At 38.1% G+C, this 13,922-nt stretch overlaps 1 protein-coding gene across 2 annotated transcripts; it reads right to left on the bottom strand.

Moving 5' to 3' along the window:
* Positions 1–885: 885 nt before the first annotated feature.
* On the bottom strand, positions 886–11,937 carry LOC127647638 (protein spinster homolog 1-like). 2 transcript variants are annotated; one of them, XM_052132003.1, is made up of 13 exons: positions 11,719–11,937; positions 10,433–10,645; positions 7,094–7,159; positions 6,829–6,965; positions 6,212–6,363; positions 5,880–5,946; positions 5,617–5,759; positions 5,099–5,251; positions 3,816–4,005; positions 3,550–3,615; positions 2,425–2,523; positions 2,156–2,324; positions 886–1,742 (listed from the first exon to the last, which is right to left on the bottom strand). In XM_052132003.1, the coding sequence occupies exons 2-13, from the start codon at positions 10,638–10,640 to the stop codon at positions 1,672–1,674; spliced, it is 1,521 nt and encodes a 506-aa protein (XP_051987963.1). In that variant the 5' UTR covers positions 10,641–10,645; positions 11,719–11,937; the 3' UTR covers positions 886–1,671. The 2 variants fall into 2 exon arrangements, with proteins under 2 accessions (XP_051987963.1, XP_051987964.1); XM_052132004.1 differs by having other exon boundaries at positions 10,433–10,642.
* Between the last annotated feature and the right edge of the window lie 1,985 nt (positions 11,938–13,922).

Genomic DNA, 13,922 nt, shown 5'->3' with positions numbered 1-13,922 from the left:
TGCACAAGAAACTGCCTCCATTAAATTAAAAAGCCAGTTAAAAGGGCATATTCTTAAAACATGTCAGGAGACAGGCCATTGCAAGATAACACTTAAAACCAAGGTGCCCCAGCACCAACCTGCATCTCAGAATAGCATTCTGATATGATATTCTTCTCACCACAATTGTACAGAGTGGTTATCAGAGTTATCGTAGACTTTGTTAGTTCAGACCAGTCTGGCCATTCTGGGTTGAGCTCTCTCTTCAACAAGGCATTTAAATACGCAGAACTGTCCCTCACTGGATGTTTTGTTTTTGACACCATTCTGAGTAAATTTTAGAGACTGTTGTGCATGAAAATCCCATCTGGCACCAACAATCATCCATGGATCATCTAATCAGCCAATCATTTGGCAGCAGTGTAGTGCATAAAATAATCCATATACAGGTCAGGAGCTTCACTTAATGTTCATATCAACCATCAGAATGGGGAAAAAGTTCATCTCAGTGATTTGGACCGTGGCATGATTGTTGGTGCCAAATGGGCTGGTTTGAGTATTTCTGTAACTGCTGATCTCCTGGGATTTTCTCACAGAATAGTCTCTAGAATTTTCTCTGAATGGTGCCAAAAACATTCGGTAAGGGGCAGTTCCGTGGACGGAAATGCCTTGAGGAGAGAGGTCAACAGAGAATGGCCAGACTGGTTCGAACTGACAAGTCTACAGTAACTTGGATAACCACTTGGATAATTGTGGTGAGAAGAACATCATAATCAGAATGTTATTCTGAGATGCGGGTTGGCGCTGTTTTGGTGGTACGAGGGGGATCTAAACAATATTAGGCAGGTGGTTTTAATGTTGTGTGTGTGTATATATGTATATATATATATATATATATATATATATATATATATATATATATATATATATATATATATATATATAGAACTACAGAATATATATAAATAAATTACTACAACAATTATCATTATAAAATGAATCTAATATTTGAATCATGGCAGCATTAGTGGATGATTCAGTGTATGGAAGATATAAGGGAGGATGAAAAACTAAGGTTGTTGAGTCAGATCATGGACTCACAGATCATTGCTCAAGTTTAGTCTGAATCGGTTTCATTGTCAAATTTCTGAATGCATTTTAAATCGGCCCCAAAACTGGACTGTGCCTTTGGTTTGTCCGATTAAAAATAATCTTTATCAGTTTCAGTTGACCTGTCTCACTTTGAACCAACAGACAGCAATGTGGCTTACATGGCTTGAAATCTAAAACACAGCTGTATGCATCTCAAACGAATGTAAATAATTCTGACTCCAACATATAACCACTTTCAACTTCTCATTTCTCCAACATGCATTTTTTGCGTGCCTTGCTCTCCTCCCATTGGTCTCCTCCAGGGGAAAGGGAGTGTGAATAATGACCGCAGAACTTCCAGGAAAGATATTTCTTGAATTTCTGTTAGTTTGACATGTTCCCAAATCAATATTGATGTTAAGGATATAAAAACAATTCATAATAAATTACTATAAAACTCATTATTATGGAGATAGTCCAAGCAGTGATTATTATCTGACACCGCTCCAGAATTGGATGTTGGCAGCTCTAGTGCGGTCTGCCTAAGCCAATCAGACCATTGTGCCCAGTCCTGAGAACCAGCCAAATCCTTCCGTTGTCTCAAATTAAAACGCTTGACACTGATACTTTAGTGGATCTGCCCCTCTTTGGAACAATGATTGGTGCATCATCTGAAAACATAAATAAAGATTTCCATCAGATCATAATTACAATACTTCTGAATGCAGCCATAAAGGAATACAATAAGGAATATTCAAAAGTTAATAATTTTTTTATTTATGTATTGTGCCATAAAAATAAAGGATATAGACAACTTAACATCTTTAAATTCTTAGTTTTTTCTGCTTTTACGCCCTCTTTCCTGATTTCATGGTTATTGTTCCATTGCTGTAAAAATTATATATATATCTATATATCTTTATTGTTTACAAAAAGGAATGAGTTGAAACTATTTGCTATAATAACATACAGCATGCCATAAAATGCTCTCCACAAATATTAAGTTGCAAAATTTCAAAATCTCCTGAACTGAAAACATTTGGACTGAAAGAATATTGTGGTCAAGGAAAATGAGATCACTCACTAGAGGGCACATAGTTTTCAGCCAGATTTCGGTCTTGCTCGATGAAGAGGGCCGTAGCCAGGAAGAAAGCTCCACCACCCACGGCCACGAACGAGCACAGCAGGAGTGACATCTGAAGAGAGCGAAATTCCCACATATACGAGTCTGACTTCTTTAGGGAGTCAGAAACCTGAACACCGGAGAGGGGGAAGAAATAGAGGATAAGCCCATTTTAAGTCTTTTATTAAATACATTTGAAATGTTTCTGTTAATGTATTAGAGAGACATACAACTCCAATGAGATAGGGGCTAATGGCATCACCCAGCAGGTGTGAGAGCACAATCTGAAAGGCCTCTGCTGTGGAGCGCCGTGTGGGGATCACAACATACTGAGAGAAGACAGGGAGAGAAATAAGGGAACCATGGAAGAGAAATGCAGACCAAATGCACATTCAACAAATAAGGTAATACAAATAAAAAAGGTTGAAAAAGCGTTTTTCAGCCTTATGTCTAAAAACATCCAAATTAAATAAGACTAAATGTATATATAAAAAAAATAATAAAAATGAATAAATTTTTACATACTGTATAATAACAGGGTTGAATGGCTGAGCTTGACCTATTTATTGCAAGATGTGCAAATGTGGGACATAGCGGAAAAAAAACGTGGTCATTAAAATAAGTTCATAATTAAAAATAGTTTTTACGGTAATTAACTGAAAATTGATTCACCAAATTTGTATATGTTGTGTAATTTTAAATGTTGAACACAATTGAGAAGTTTAAGCCCTCAGGATGTGGTACAGGCCAAAATCTCAATTCTAAGGGGATACAGACATTTGGAGTGAATTCCCATTGAAAGTAATCACCCTATGCCCAACTCACTTAGAAAAGCAGAGCCCTTGAAGTGGGTACTCTTCAGGGAGCATGGCAATACGGTGTATTTGTACCCCTCAATCTTAAGATTAATTTCTTTAGGGGCGACCCTTTGAGTGGTGTCCCTTTTCCTGCAGTGCCCTTCAAGGGTGCAAAAATGCAGTTTGCAATTCACCCTTTTCATGCCAGGATACACTTAAGTTAGATAATAATATATCTAATATATATTCTAGTTCTTAATACAAAAAAACAAAAAATAATATATATATATATATATATATATATATATATATATATATATATATATATATATATATATATAAAATGTATTCTATTTCTTATTACAAAAATATATATATATTTATAAAATATATTCTAGTTCTTGCTACAAAAAAACAGCAGACTTGTTCCTTTTTAAAAAAATGGGACACCAAAGTACTGCATATTCATGAAAAGTGCCATGTTTGTGGAAATAATAAGTATGCTTTGTGTTTTGCCTGTATGTGGAAATGGAATAAATATGAGATAGGGACACTCACTAGAAGGATGTCTGCTACAATCGCCCAATTCATGGACAAGAATGTTTCACCAAAGAAGATAAAGACCTGGTGAGAACAGAAACACAATCAGAGCAAAAACCACCTTTTCTGGTTAGCATAAAACTGCCCTACATTCAACCACTGCAACAAGACTGTGGTCAATATAGAAGAGCAAACACTTCCTGAGAAAAAATAAACAGCTTAAGAAAGATACAGAGGAACAGGATAGGTCAACCCAATAGCCAGAGATAAAGGGAGTGACTTACGTATGTGGCTGCAGTGCTAGCCTGAGCAAACATAATGGACAGATAGAGAAAGGGAGCAGCAAGGAGGAGTCCTGCAGCACAGACCAGAGGATCAGCTCGTGCGGTTCTCGTCCTCAGCAACTTGCTGGCCTGCACTCCACCTGCTACACCCAGGATACCACTTACAACTGTGATGCCACCAAAAATCAGACTGCAAGAGAGAAGAGAATAGAGTGGTGGTGGCATAAAGCATGTTCTGATAAATCATTTTATAATTGTTTATCTCTGCAAACATGCAATAGACGGATGTCTTTGGCTATTGCATCACTTCTTGCTGTTTTTTTTAGCATCTCAAGCCACATTTTTAAGATGACAAGTTAAAAAGAAACACGTCTTGAGACACCTGCATTCTGTTCTAGTAACCGAGCTGCCCAAACACGGTTCTGTCTGGAAGGCCTCCTAGATGTACTCAAAGGGACAGTTAACCCAAAAATGAATATTCTCTGATAATTTACTCACCCTCATGCCATCCCAGATGTGCGACTTTCTTTTTTCTGCTGGACACAAATTAAGATTTTAGAATATCTCAGCTCTGTAGGTCCATTCAATGAAAAGTAAATGGTGGCCAAAATTTTGAAGTTCCAAAAAAGCACATAAAGGCAGCATAAAATAACTCCATAAGACTTTGGTGGTTTAATAATTAAGAGAACAGACCAAAAGAGAAAAAACTCCTTTTCACTTTAAATCTTGACTTCAGCAGTCTCCTTGGCGATCATGGTTTCAAGCTTGTTTACACTTCCTTGCGCCATCTAGCTCTTTGCGCAGAGTCAAGCACAAGGAAGTGTAATCGAGCTTGAAATCATGATCGTGCCTAGAATCTGCAATGGCAAGATGTACATTTTGGTCTGCTCTCACCCAAAATCAATTAGATCACTCCAGAAGACATTAATTCATCCACTAGATTCATATGGATCACTTGCATGTTACCTTTGTGCTTTTTGGAGCTCAAAATTCTGGCTACCATTCACTTGTTGAAACGGAGCTGAAATATTGTTCTTAAAATCTTAATTTATGTTCTGTAGAAGAAAGTCATACACATCTGGGATGGCATGACGATGAGAGAATTTTCATTTTTGGGTGAACTATCAATTTAACAGAAACATAATTACAATATAATCAGCAAAGCTAAAATAAGAGATAAGCGTAATACTCTGTAGTACTGCAGCATCAAAACATTACAACCATTTAAAAACAAAGATTTCAAAAGTATGTGCAAATGTCTTTGTGAACAGGTGTGTTTGTACCTGTCAGAGGTGTCACATGGGTTCTTTAAGCATGGCTGTTTTTCTCCAATGAAGACGCCTGCTCTAAATAAAAAGGCGGGGGCCCACAGAGCCAGAGATCCGGTCACAAAGGCCACAGCCGTGAAGCCAAACGTGGACAGAACAAAACTAGGACTAAAAACAAAATGTAGTAAGAGATAGAAAAAGAACATTTAGTTCAGGCAAGTAAACAACATCCAATCACTGCAATTAATCACAAGACAAATTTCTCGAAGAAAGAGACGTCCTTCTTGCATTCTACACAGAATTATGGTAAATCAACAAAATATGTAGGAGGATAGAGTGTGTCAAATCCCATTTCTCTCAGGGTTTCAATATATTGATATTGAATATCTGATAAAAATCACCAACGAGCAAATGCGGAACGAAACCCTCAGTCCGTTATCAGATATTGAAAAATTCCCTGCATGAAATCTAAGGCAAAGGTTGTGACTTGTAAATGCTGCTTTAAAAGGCAACATGAGCTCTCAGCAACTCACTTCCTGCAGAGTGCTTTCATGTCCACCAGCCAGCTGGTTCTTTGCAGCATGTGCTCTGGATGAGCTTCGACTGCACCACGCTTCGGCTCCTGAACCACAAACACCAAGAGAACTACTGCCAGAAGCCCCAGACCAGGGGTCACCTAAGAAAGAGAAAGCAATTATCGAGTATGGTTATCATCATTTGACCAGATTTGGTGGTGAAAGCAAGCAGCATGTATTATGTAATATAATCAGAGAAAGATCTAAAACTACAGACATACCCGAAGTGCCCAGTGCCAGTCTCCAGCCACATCATCCACCTTTGAGCCCACTATATAACCCAGACCACTGAGGACAAAAAAACAGCAGATTTCAAAGAGAATACAGTGAGATGGTCAAAGATGTGAATCTAAATCGACAATATTATAAAAGCAAACTGTCCACTAACCAAACACAGTCAAGAAGAAGTCTCATTTACCAAACCATTACAAAAATAAATGCTTCTAGCTCACTTTGGCTGTTATCTGTCGGTCTAGTATAAATAGGACAAATGGTCTGCCTATGAAAATAAGTCAAATTACAATATAAAAAAAAAGTTTGTTCATGTACCCACCTGCCCACTGGAATGGCAAAGTAAAAGATCGACAGCATGTTGGTCCTCTTCTCCTTGATGAACATATCAGCGATGATGGTGGGAGCAATTGTGGAGTAGCTGGCCTCTCCGACACCCACCAGCCCCCGCGTCAACAACAATGCCCAAAAATACTGAGAGAGAATGAAAGAATGTATTCTATTAGTTTACTCTCCAAATCTCACACACTCCAAAAGGAGGAAACAATACGGAGGCAAAAATTGAAAGCTGTTGCCTTTATCTATAAAGCTTTATTTTTAAAAACCATTTCACTCGAAGAATGTTTTTATTTATAAAGCGTGCAATTTCTGCACAGTCTCAAAATGGAATTCCCTGAACACTCCCTGCCACTGATCAGAGAAACATGGATGTCCCGCTCCAAATTCATGCCATTGGTTGGGTCAATGATCCACAGATTTTGAACTTAGGAAAACCTACAAACGGCTCATTTATATTTGTGCACAGTGGTCACTGCAAGCAGGCCAATATGTAAGCTAGGAGTATTTGAACAAGTATATTTGTTAAGCATTTTAACATTGAAAAGATTCCATTGAACACAAATACAGAAATTCGCATGAATGTTGTCATGCAGGACTTACATCTTTACCAACGTAGGAGCTGGAAAGTGTCACTATACACCAGAAGGAAATACCCACACACATGATCACCTTCCTGTTATATCGGTCGCCCAGGTAACCAAACAGAGGAGCCAGAAACATGTAACTGCAGATGAAGACTGAATAAAAAAAGGATTGAAAGAGAATATAAAAAAGGAATGGTGCAAAACTTCAAAATCAAAAAAAAAAAGAAAAAAAAATATTTCACATGGGTATAAATCACATTTTGCATAAATTATCCACTTGCCTGTCTGAAGAAGCCCTGATTTGCCATCACTAATGTTGAAGAAATGCTCAATGTCTGGGAGTACACCTATAAAAGAGGATGTTTATGAAGTCTAGCAACTTCTACTCATAAAGGCAAGCATTCATTAGGAACAAGGAAGGTGTTTCCTTTCCAGCAAAGCACTCTATGCCAATACAAGAACTACTGCGCCCTCCATAAGTATTAGGACACTGAGACTCAATTACATTTTGACTGATGGTGGATTAAAGTGCAGACTGTCAGATTTCATTTAAATGGATTTACATACAAATTGGGTGAAGGTTTGTGAATAACAGCACGTTTTATATGCAGACATCCTATTTTCAGGGGCTCAAAAGTAATTGGAAAACGAACATATCATATAAAATTACCTTAATACTTTGTTGAAAGTCCTTTGCATTGAATGACTGTCTGAAGTCTGGAACCTATGGACATGACCAAATTCTGGGTTCTCTCCCTAGTGATGCTTTGCAGGGCCTTTTACTGTAGCTTTCTTAAGTTGCTGCTCATTTACGAGTCTTTCTGCTTTCAGTTGTCTTCAAGAAGTGAAATTCATGTTCAATTGGGTTGAGATCAGGTGAGTGACTCAGCCATTGATGAACATTCCACTTCATTGCATTGAAAAGTTCTTAGGTTGCTTTTACAGTACGTTTTAGTTACTGTCCATCAGTACAGTGAAGCACAGTCCTTAGTTTTGCAGCATTTGGCTAAATCGGAGCAGAAAGTTTAGCTTTCAATTCAGAATTAATGTCTTATGGCACTTTTCCACTGCACTTTAGTGCTGCTTCAACGTGGGTGGGATTATAGGCTGATCGTCATAGTTGCGCCGCCTCTACTGCCATGAAATCTTAAATGCTACACAAACATTACTCACCACAAACAATAACACGACCGCTAGCTGTTAGCTACTAGCTCATTGTGCTGCTTAAAGCGGTTGTTGCATGCTGCAAAAGTGTAACAGTTAAATTGGCCTGGTTGTTTTAAAAGCAAGCTTTCCAGTAGCAGGTCAACTAAATAAAGTGAAGCTTTCAAGCAGAGTATAGAGTTAACGTAACAAAACTTAACATCCATCGCCTTGGCCAGGGCACTCTCCCTCCCATTGCTCGCCGGTCTTTTGACAGTGTCCATTTTGTCGAACCACTTCCTTCTGTTTGAACCACTCTGACTTTTGTGGTCCTTGATGGTTCTGTAGTCACTTAAGTTTTATTAACCATTCCCTACACTGTTGGTAGGTCTGGTGGTAGCCGTGTGCAGCTAACAGCTGAGACACTTCCTGAAAGACTTTAATTTCATGCCGTTTGTCACTAACGAGAGGAACGTCTGCCCCTCGTTTATTGACCACGGCATGATTTTGCACATAGCCATTTCTTTTTACAATTCGAAAGTCACGTGAACAGATTATACTGTTATTGCGGTTACTAACTTTAAAACTAGTAGGTTGACTACCCATGTTGCAAATCCAGTGAAGCTGGTAGTGACCATTCTCTCTGACCAGTCAGTGAGCTGCAGGGTTTTGACGTCACATTTAGTATCGACTCGGCTCACTTGGAACCTTGACCGAGGTGGTACTAAAAAAACAATTTTATAAAAAAAAAAAAAAAGTACCAGGTACTATCCACAGTGGAAAACCCCCAAAAATCGAGCAGAGTAGAGCAGTGGAAAAGCCCCATTAGACAATGGTCGGATAAACAGAGGACAATGGCAGTAGGCACAGATCCATAAAGGGTAACATAACTCACAGCACTTGCTGTAACAGGGGACCTCAGCATCAAGCTAGCAGTACTTAGTTGAAGCACCTTTGGCAGCAATAACAGCCTCAAGTATTTTGGGTATGATGTGACAGGTTTGCACACCTGTATTTGGGGATTTTCTGCCATTCTGCTTTACAGATCCTCTCAAGCTGTCAGGTTGGATGGGGACCATCGGTGGGCAGACATTTTCAGGTCTCTCCAGAGATGTTCGATTGGTTCAAGTCCGGGCTCTGCTGGGTTATTCAAGGACATTCACAGAGTTGTCCCTAAGCCACTCTTAAGCCGTCTTGGCTTTGTGCTTAGGGTCATTGTCCTGTTGGAAGGTGAACCTTCGGCCCAGTCTGAGGTACTGAGCTCTGTTAACCAGGTTTTCATTAAGGATATCTCTGTATTTGCTGCTTTCAGCTTTCCTTCAACCCTGACCATTCTCCCAGTCCCTGCCGCTAAAAAACACCACCACAGCATGATGATGCCACCACCATGCTTAAAAGTTGGGATGGTATTGTGCAGGTGATGAGTTTCCTCCAAACATGACCCTTGAAATTGAGGCCAAACAGTTCAATCTTTGTTTCATCAGATCAGAGAATCTTGTTTCTCACAGTCTGAGAGTCTTTTAGGTGCTTTTTTTTGCAAATTCCTAGCAGGCGTTCATGTGTCTTGCACTGAGAAGAGGCTTCGGTCTGGCCATTCTGCAATAAATTCCAGATCGGTGGAGTGTTGCAGTGATGGTTGTTCTTCTGCAAGTTTCTCCTATCTCAACCAGAGTGACCATCAGGTTCTTGGTCACCTCTCAGAGCAAAGGGTCTGAATACTTATGTCAATGTGTTATTGCAGTTTTTTCTTTTTAATAAATTTGCAGTTATCAAAAACTTGGTTTTTGCTTTGTCATTATGGGGTATGGAGTGTAGAAATATATTTTAAAGCATTTTAGCATAAGGCTGAAACATAAAATGTGAATAAATGGGTCTGAATAATTTATGAATATACTGTAATTTTGAGCCCCTGAAAATGGGGTTTTGTGTATAAAAATGCAGTAATTCCTAAACTGTTGACACAATTTTGATGAAATCCCTTCAAATTAAAGCTGACAGTCTTCACTTCAATCACATACTGATCCATTCATTTCAAATCCATCGTGGTGCTGTACAGAGCCAAAATTATGGAAAGTGTCTCACTGTCCAAATACTTATGGAGGGCACTGTACGTTAACAAACCTCAACAAACAACAGCACATCAAAGCTGAATCATGTTTAACCTGTTATTCAGTTACAGTTCAGTTATTCTAAGAATTTACTATGTGACATAACTGTGTAAACAATTACAACAAGAAGAATTTGACTGGAAGTCAGACTACTATAATTGATATCATGTTTATAGAGCACTCTTATTAGGACATACATTGGCAGAACAGGTGTGTCTTTGCCTTGTGCCTTTTGTAACATGCCACAGGTATGCTTTCCTATTCATTAAACAAAATATCACTGCAACCTCTTGCAACTCGCAGCAGTGATCCGGAGAGAAAGGGAACCTGCATTGTCTACCAGCACTGACATCGATTAGAACTAGTTACCTGCCACAGTGAATCTGTCCATATAGTTTAGCAGGTTGATGTAGCAGAGGACAATCACTGTCAAAATAGCTCTTCTATTAGACACTCCACTAGCAGATTCTTCTTCCTCAGGATGAGATGGCCCCACCTTGATGTCAACAGGATCCTCCCCCTCATTATCATCTGAGAAAAAGGGTGTGGTGTCTGAAGAAGCATCTGTTCGTGACATCACTGCTATAGGAGGAAGATGATGATGAGGAAATTGCCAATGCAGAGTACAAATCTATTAACCAATGGTAGCAAAAGTTCAGCAAAGGGTTAGTGAAGTAGATTGCAAATATACAGATGCACATAATACACTCAAAACTAATACATAAAGGATTAAAATCCTGCATAGGCTTGACTATTTGCATTAGGTTTATTGTATCTAAATTAGATTTATTGTACAATAAGCACTTGTTTGCACATGTACAGGAGACACTTTCCTGTTAGATAGCGTTCAAATTGCATTCTTGCCATCTGTAGTTGATCACAGCGATTTCATATGCAATGCATCAGTACTTCTCACTCTGGATAAAGAGCATCTGATAAATGCCTTAAAAGTGGAAAAAGATTGACAGATGCCAGTTTGGACAGTACTGTGTTTAACGCTAAGGGCCAGAAGAAGAAAAAAAGAGCAAAGTCCGCCACTGTCAGTCTATTTACTGATTAAATACAAGCAGCTAGTGTAAAGTACAAATACTACTGATCACATTAAAATATAATAAAGTATCTTTTAAGAGAGTGAGACAGGCCATTTTATGTTATTTTGTTTGATGCATTTTGTAAAACAGACTCCAATGGGACAGAATGCATAAAGTATACTTATAATCCAATTAATCAGGAGTGTGTCCTACTAGCATATAAAACAGACACTACTAAGAGGGAAGTAGCCATGGGCCTCAGACTCATGATGAAAATGAATCTCGCCACAATGCCACGTGAAAACAGTGATTGACATCCTGTCAAAGTAATCTGTATCTTTGACTCAGATAAGCATGTCAGCTGAACTGGTTTCTGCTGACATCTGATGACTGGTGTTGACCAACACTAGTGTATCTAGAAATGTAAATAGGTTAACAGATTCTTCAAAAACACACGTAAAAAGGTGTGCCTCTCTGGATTAATCATTCTACATGTAGTCATTACGGGAAGAGGACATTGAGATGTCACTTTAAACCACACTTAGGGCTTTCACTACATTGGGAAGCAAAACACATGCTGCTGTTGTTGTTGTTGTTGTTGTTGTTGTTGTTGTTGTTGTTTACCTGGAAAATGCACAGCGTAGACAGTCGCGTCCTCAAAGTTGATCACAAGGCGGTGTTGGGGACTTCTTGACTGGTCTAGACGTTTCAGGTGTTATCTTTACCTTACCTCCGGTGTGAACATCTTCAAATTACAGCGGAGAGCCTCGAACCGTACCGTGTAGCTGACCGACTTTTCTGTTTTGTTGCTGATCTACAGTCTCAGCACGACGCCATATTGGTGTGACGCAGGACTTCCGCTCTAAAGTCATGTGACTCCCCTCCTCACACACGCCAGTCAACACAGTTCGTCAAACCTAAATCATTGCGCTAAATTATTCTTGTATTATGTGTTCGCATAATTTTCCAATAAAAAAAAAAATCATTGCGCTATTGCTAAATAATATCATTTAAAACCGTACGTAAAAAAATAAAAACTTTTCAATTACACATTTTAATTTTTAAACTTCTTGCAAATGATTATTGGAATATGCATTATTTGCTATTATTATTTATATTTTGTAAATGTGTGCCTGTCTGAATAGATTATAATTCTGTAAACTAATTATGACGGTATTTGTTGCTTTATACAAATAAATACTACGACAAACAATGATAAAATTTGCCAACAAAGTCAACAGTGAATATGAACCTTTAATTAGTCTCTATTCGTACGGAAGAATCATTAGTGCTTTGTAAATACAATCTAATTGTAGGGCAGTGATTAACTGTTTGAGCTGATCAATGACCCGAGATAACGAGTTCACATGGGTAGGTGTCAAGAAAACATTACTGCATTTAAAGAGGAATTCTGAATCACAACTATATTTACGTAAATGTACATACAAATACAAAAACAACCACAAATATGCCTTTCTTGTTTGTGATGTTATTTTATTCCTTTCAAAGTTAAGGTTTCATATTAAAAACAGGCACATTCCATAAATTCTTAAATAAATCTGGTGTATGTACACAATGTAAAAATGGCTCATATTACTTCTAACAGAAGACATTTGTATGAAGTCTAAAAAATAAATAAATGCATAAATCCTTTGGTGTTTATCAGCTGTTAAGAAGGTCGACGAACAAAAAAGGACCTCCATCAAAATCCAAATGTACATCAAAATCATTCTTATACACATTTACATGACATAGAAAACAAGGTGTTAAAGAAGTGCAAGACACCAACCATAAACAGATCCAGTATTTAGGCCCAGACTTCAGTGACATCCCCATCCTCTATGTTCAGCTCTGCTGGAGTGGTATCATGTGTGACCTTTGAGATTAACAAAAAAAGAACTACAGGCCAATACCGATATTTTACTACTCACCTTACTTTGTCATCAGATCTCTGTTTTACGAAGGAATTGTGCTTTAAAAAAAAGTGCAAAGAGGTACAAAAACTTTTTACAGTTCTAACAAAAAAAAAATATATTGAACATAGATTGGATCTGTTGAACACAGGCCAAAATTTTAAAGAGAGCCAGCCACAATGAAAGATAAATAGAAGATAAACATATTTAAAAATATGATAGCATGATGATTGAATTAGAAAAGTACAAATTTTACTTCTAAAACATTGCACATTTTACACACTTGTACTGTATATCATAAAACCTTACAAATTCATACTATACATACATGGAATTTTCATGGAAATGTCAACCACATCAAGGAAAAATAAAACATTTAAACCAAAGAAACAAAACCCAGTTTTAAATTCTTTATTATCGTGGTATGACTCAGCAGTCACTGAGTCTGTCCTCTGCACATCAATAACTGTCTGGTATGGTTCAGCTATGACATCAGATGACTACAAAGGACAGTTCAGACTACTGAGAGTATTGTTGGTTGCCCCCTGCCCTCCCTTCAAGGACTATACACTTCCAGAGCGAGGAAAAAGGCTTGAAAAATCCCTCTGAATCCCACTTACCCAGCCCACAACCTTTTTGAACTGTTGCCTTCTGGCTGGTGCTACAGAGCACAAGAACAGTTTTTTCCTGCAGGCTATCCATCTCATGAACAGTTAAAACTGCCCCATTGCAATAATTAAGTGCAATTCACAGTTTAGTCTTTTTATCCAACACATCCTACTCTTCCCTTGCACTGTATATAACAGATTTGTATTTAAATTTGTATGTATGTGTTTATGTATATATAAAATCAGCAAAAAGAGAAAGCACCTTAATGTGCTTCTTCTCGAGCCACTCCTTTGTTGCCTAGGCTGT

The sequence above is a fragment of the Xyrauchen texanus genome, chromosome 8 (genome assembly GCF_025860055.1).
Source record: "Xyrauchen texanus isolate HMW12.3.18 chromosome 8, RBS_HiC_50CHRs, whole genome shotgun sequence".
In the NCBI taxonomy this organism is placed as follows: domain Eukaryota; kingdom Metazoa; phylum Chordata; class Actinopteri; order Cypriniformes; family Catostomidae; genus Xyrauchen; species Xyrauchen texanus.
Note: the sequence above shows the minus strand (reverse complement) of the source record. Positions and strands in the feature narration are given on the sequence as shown.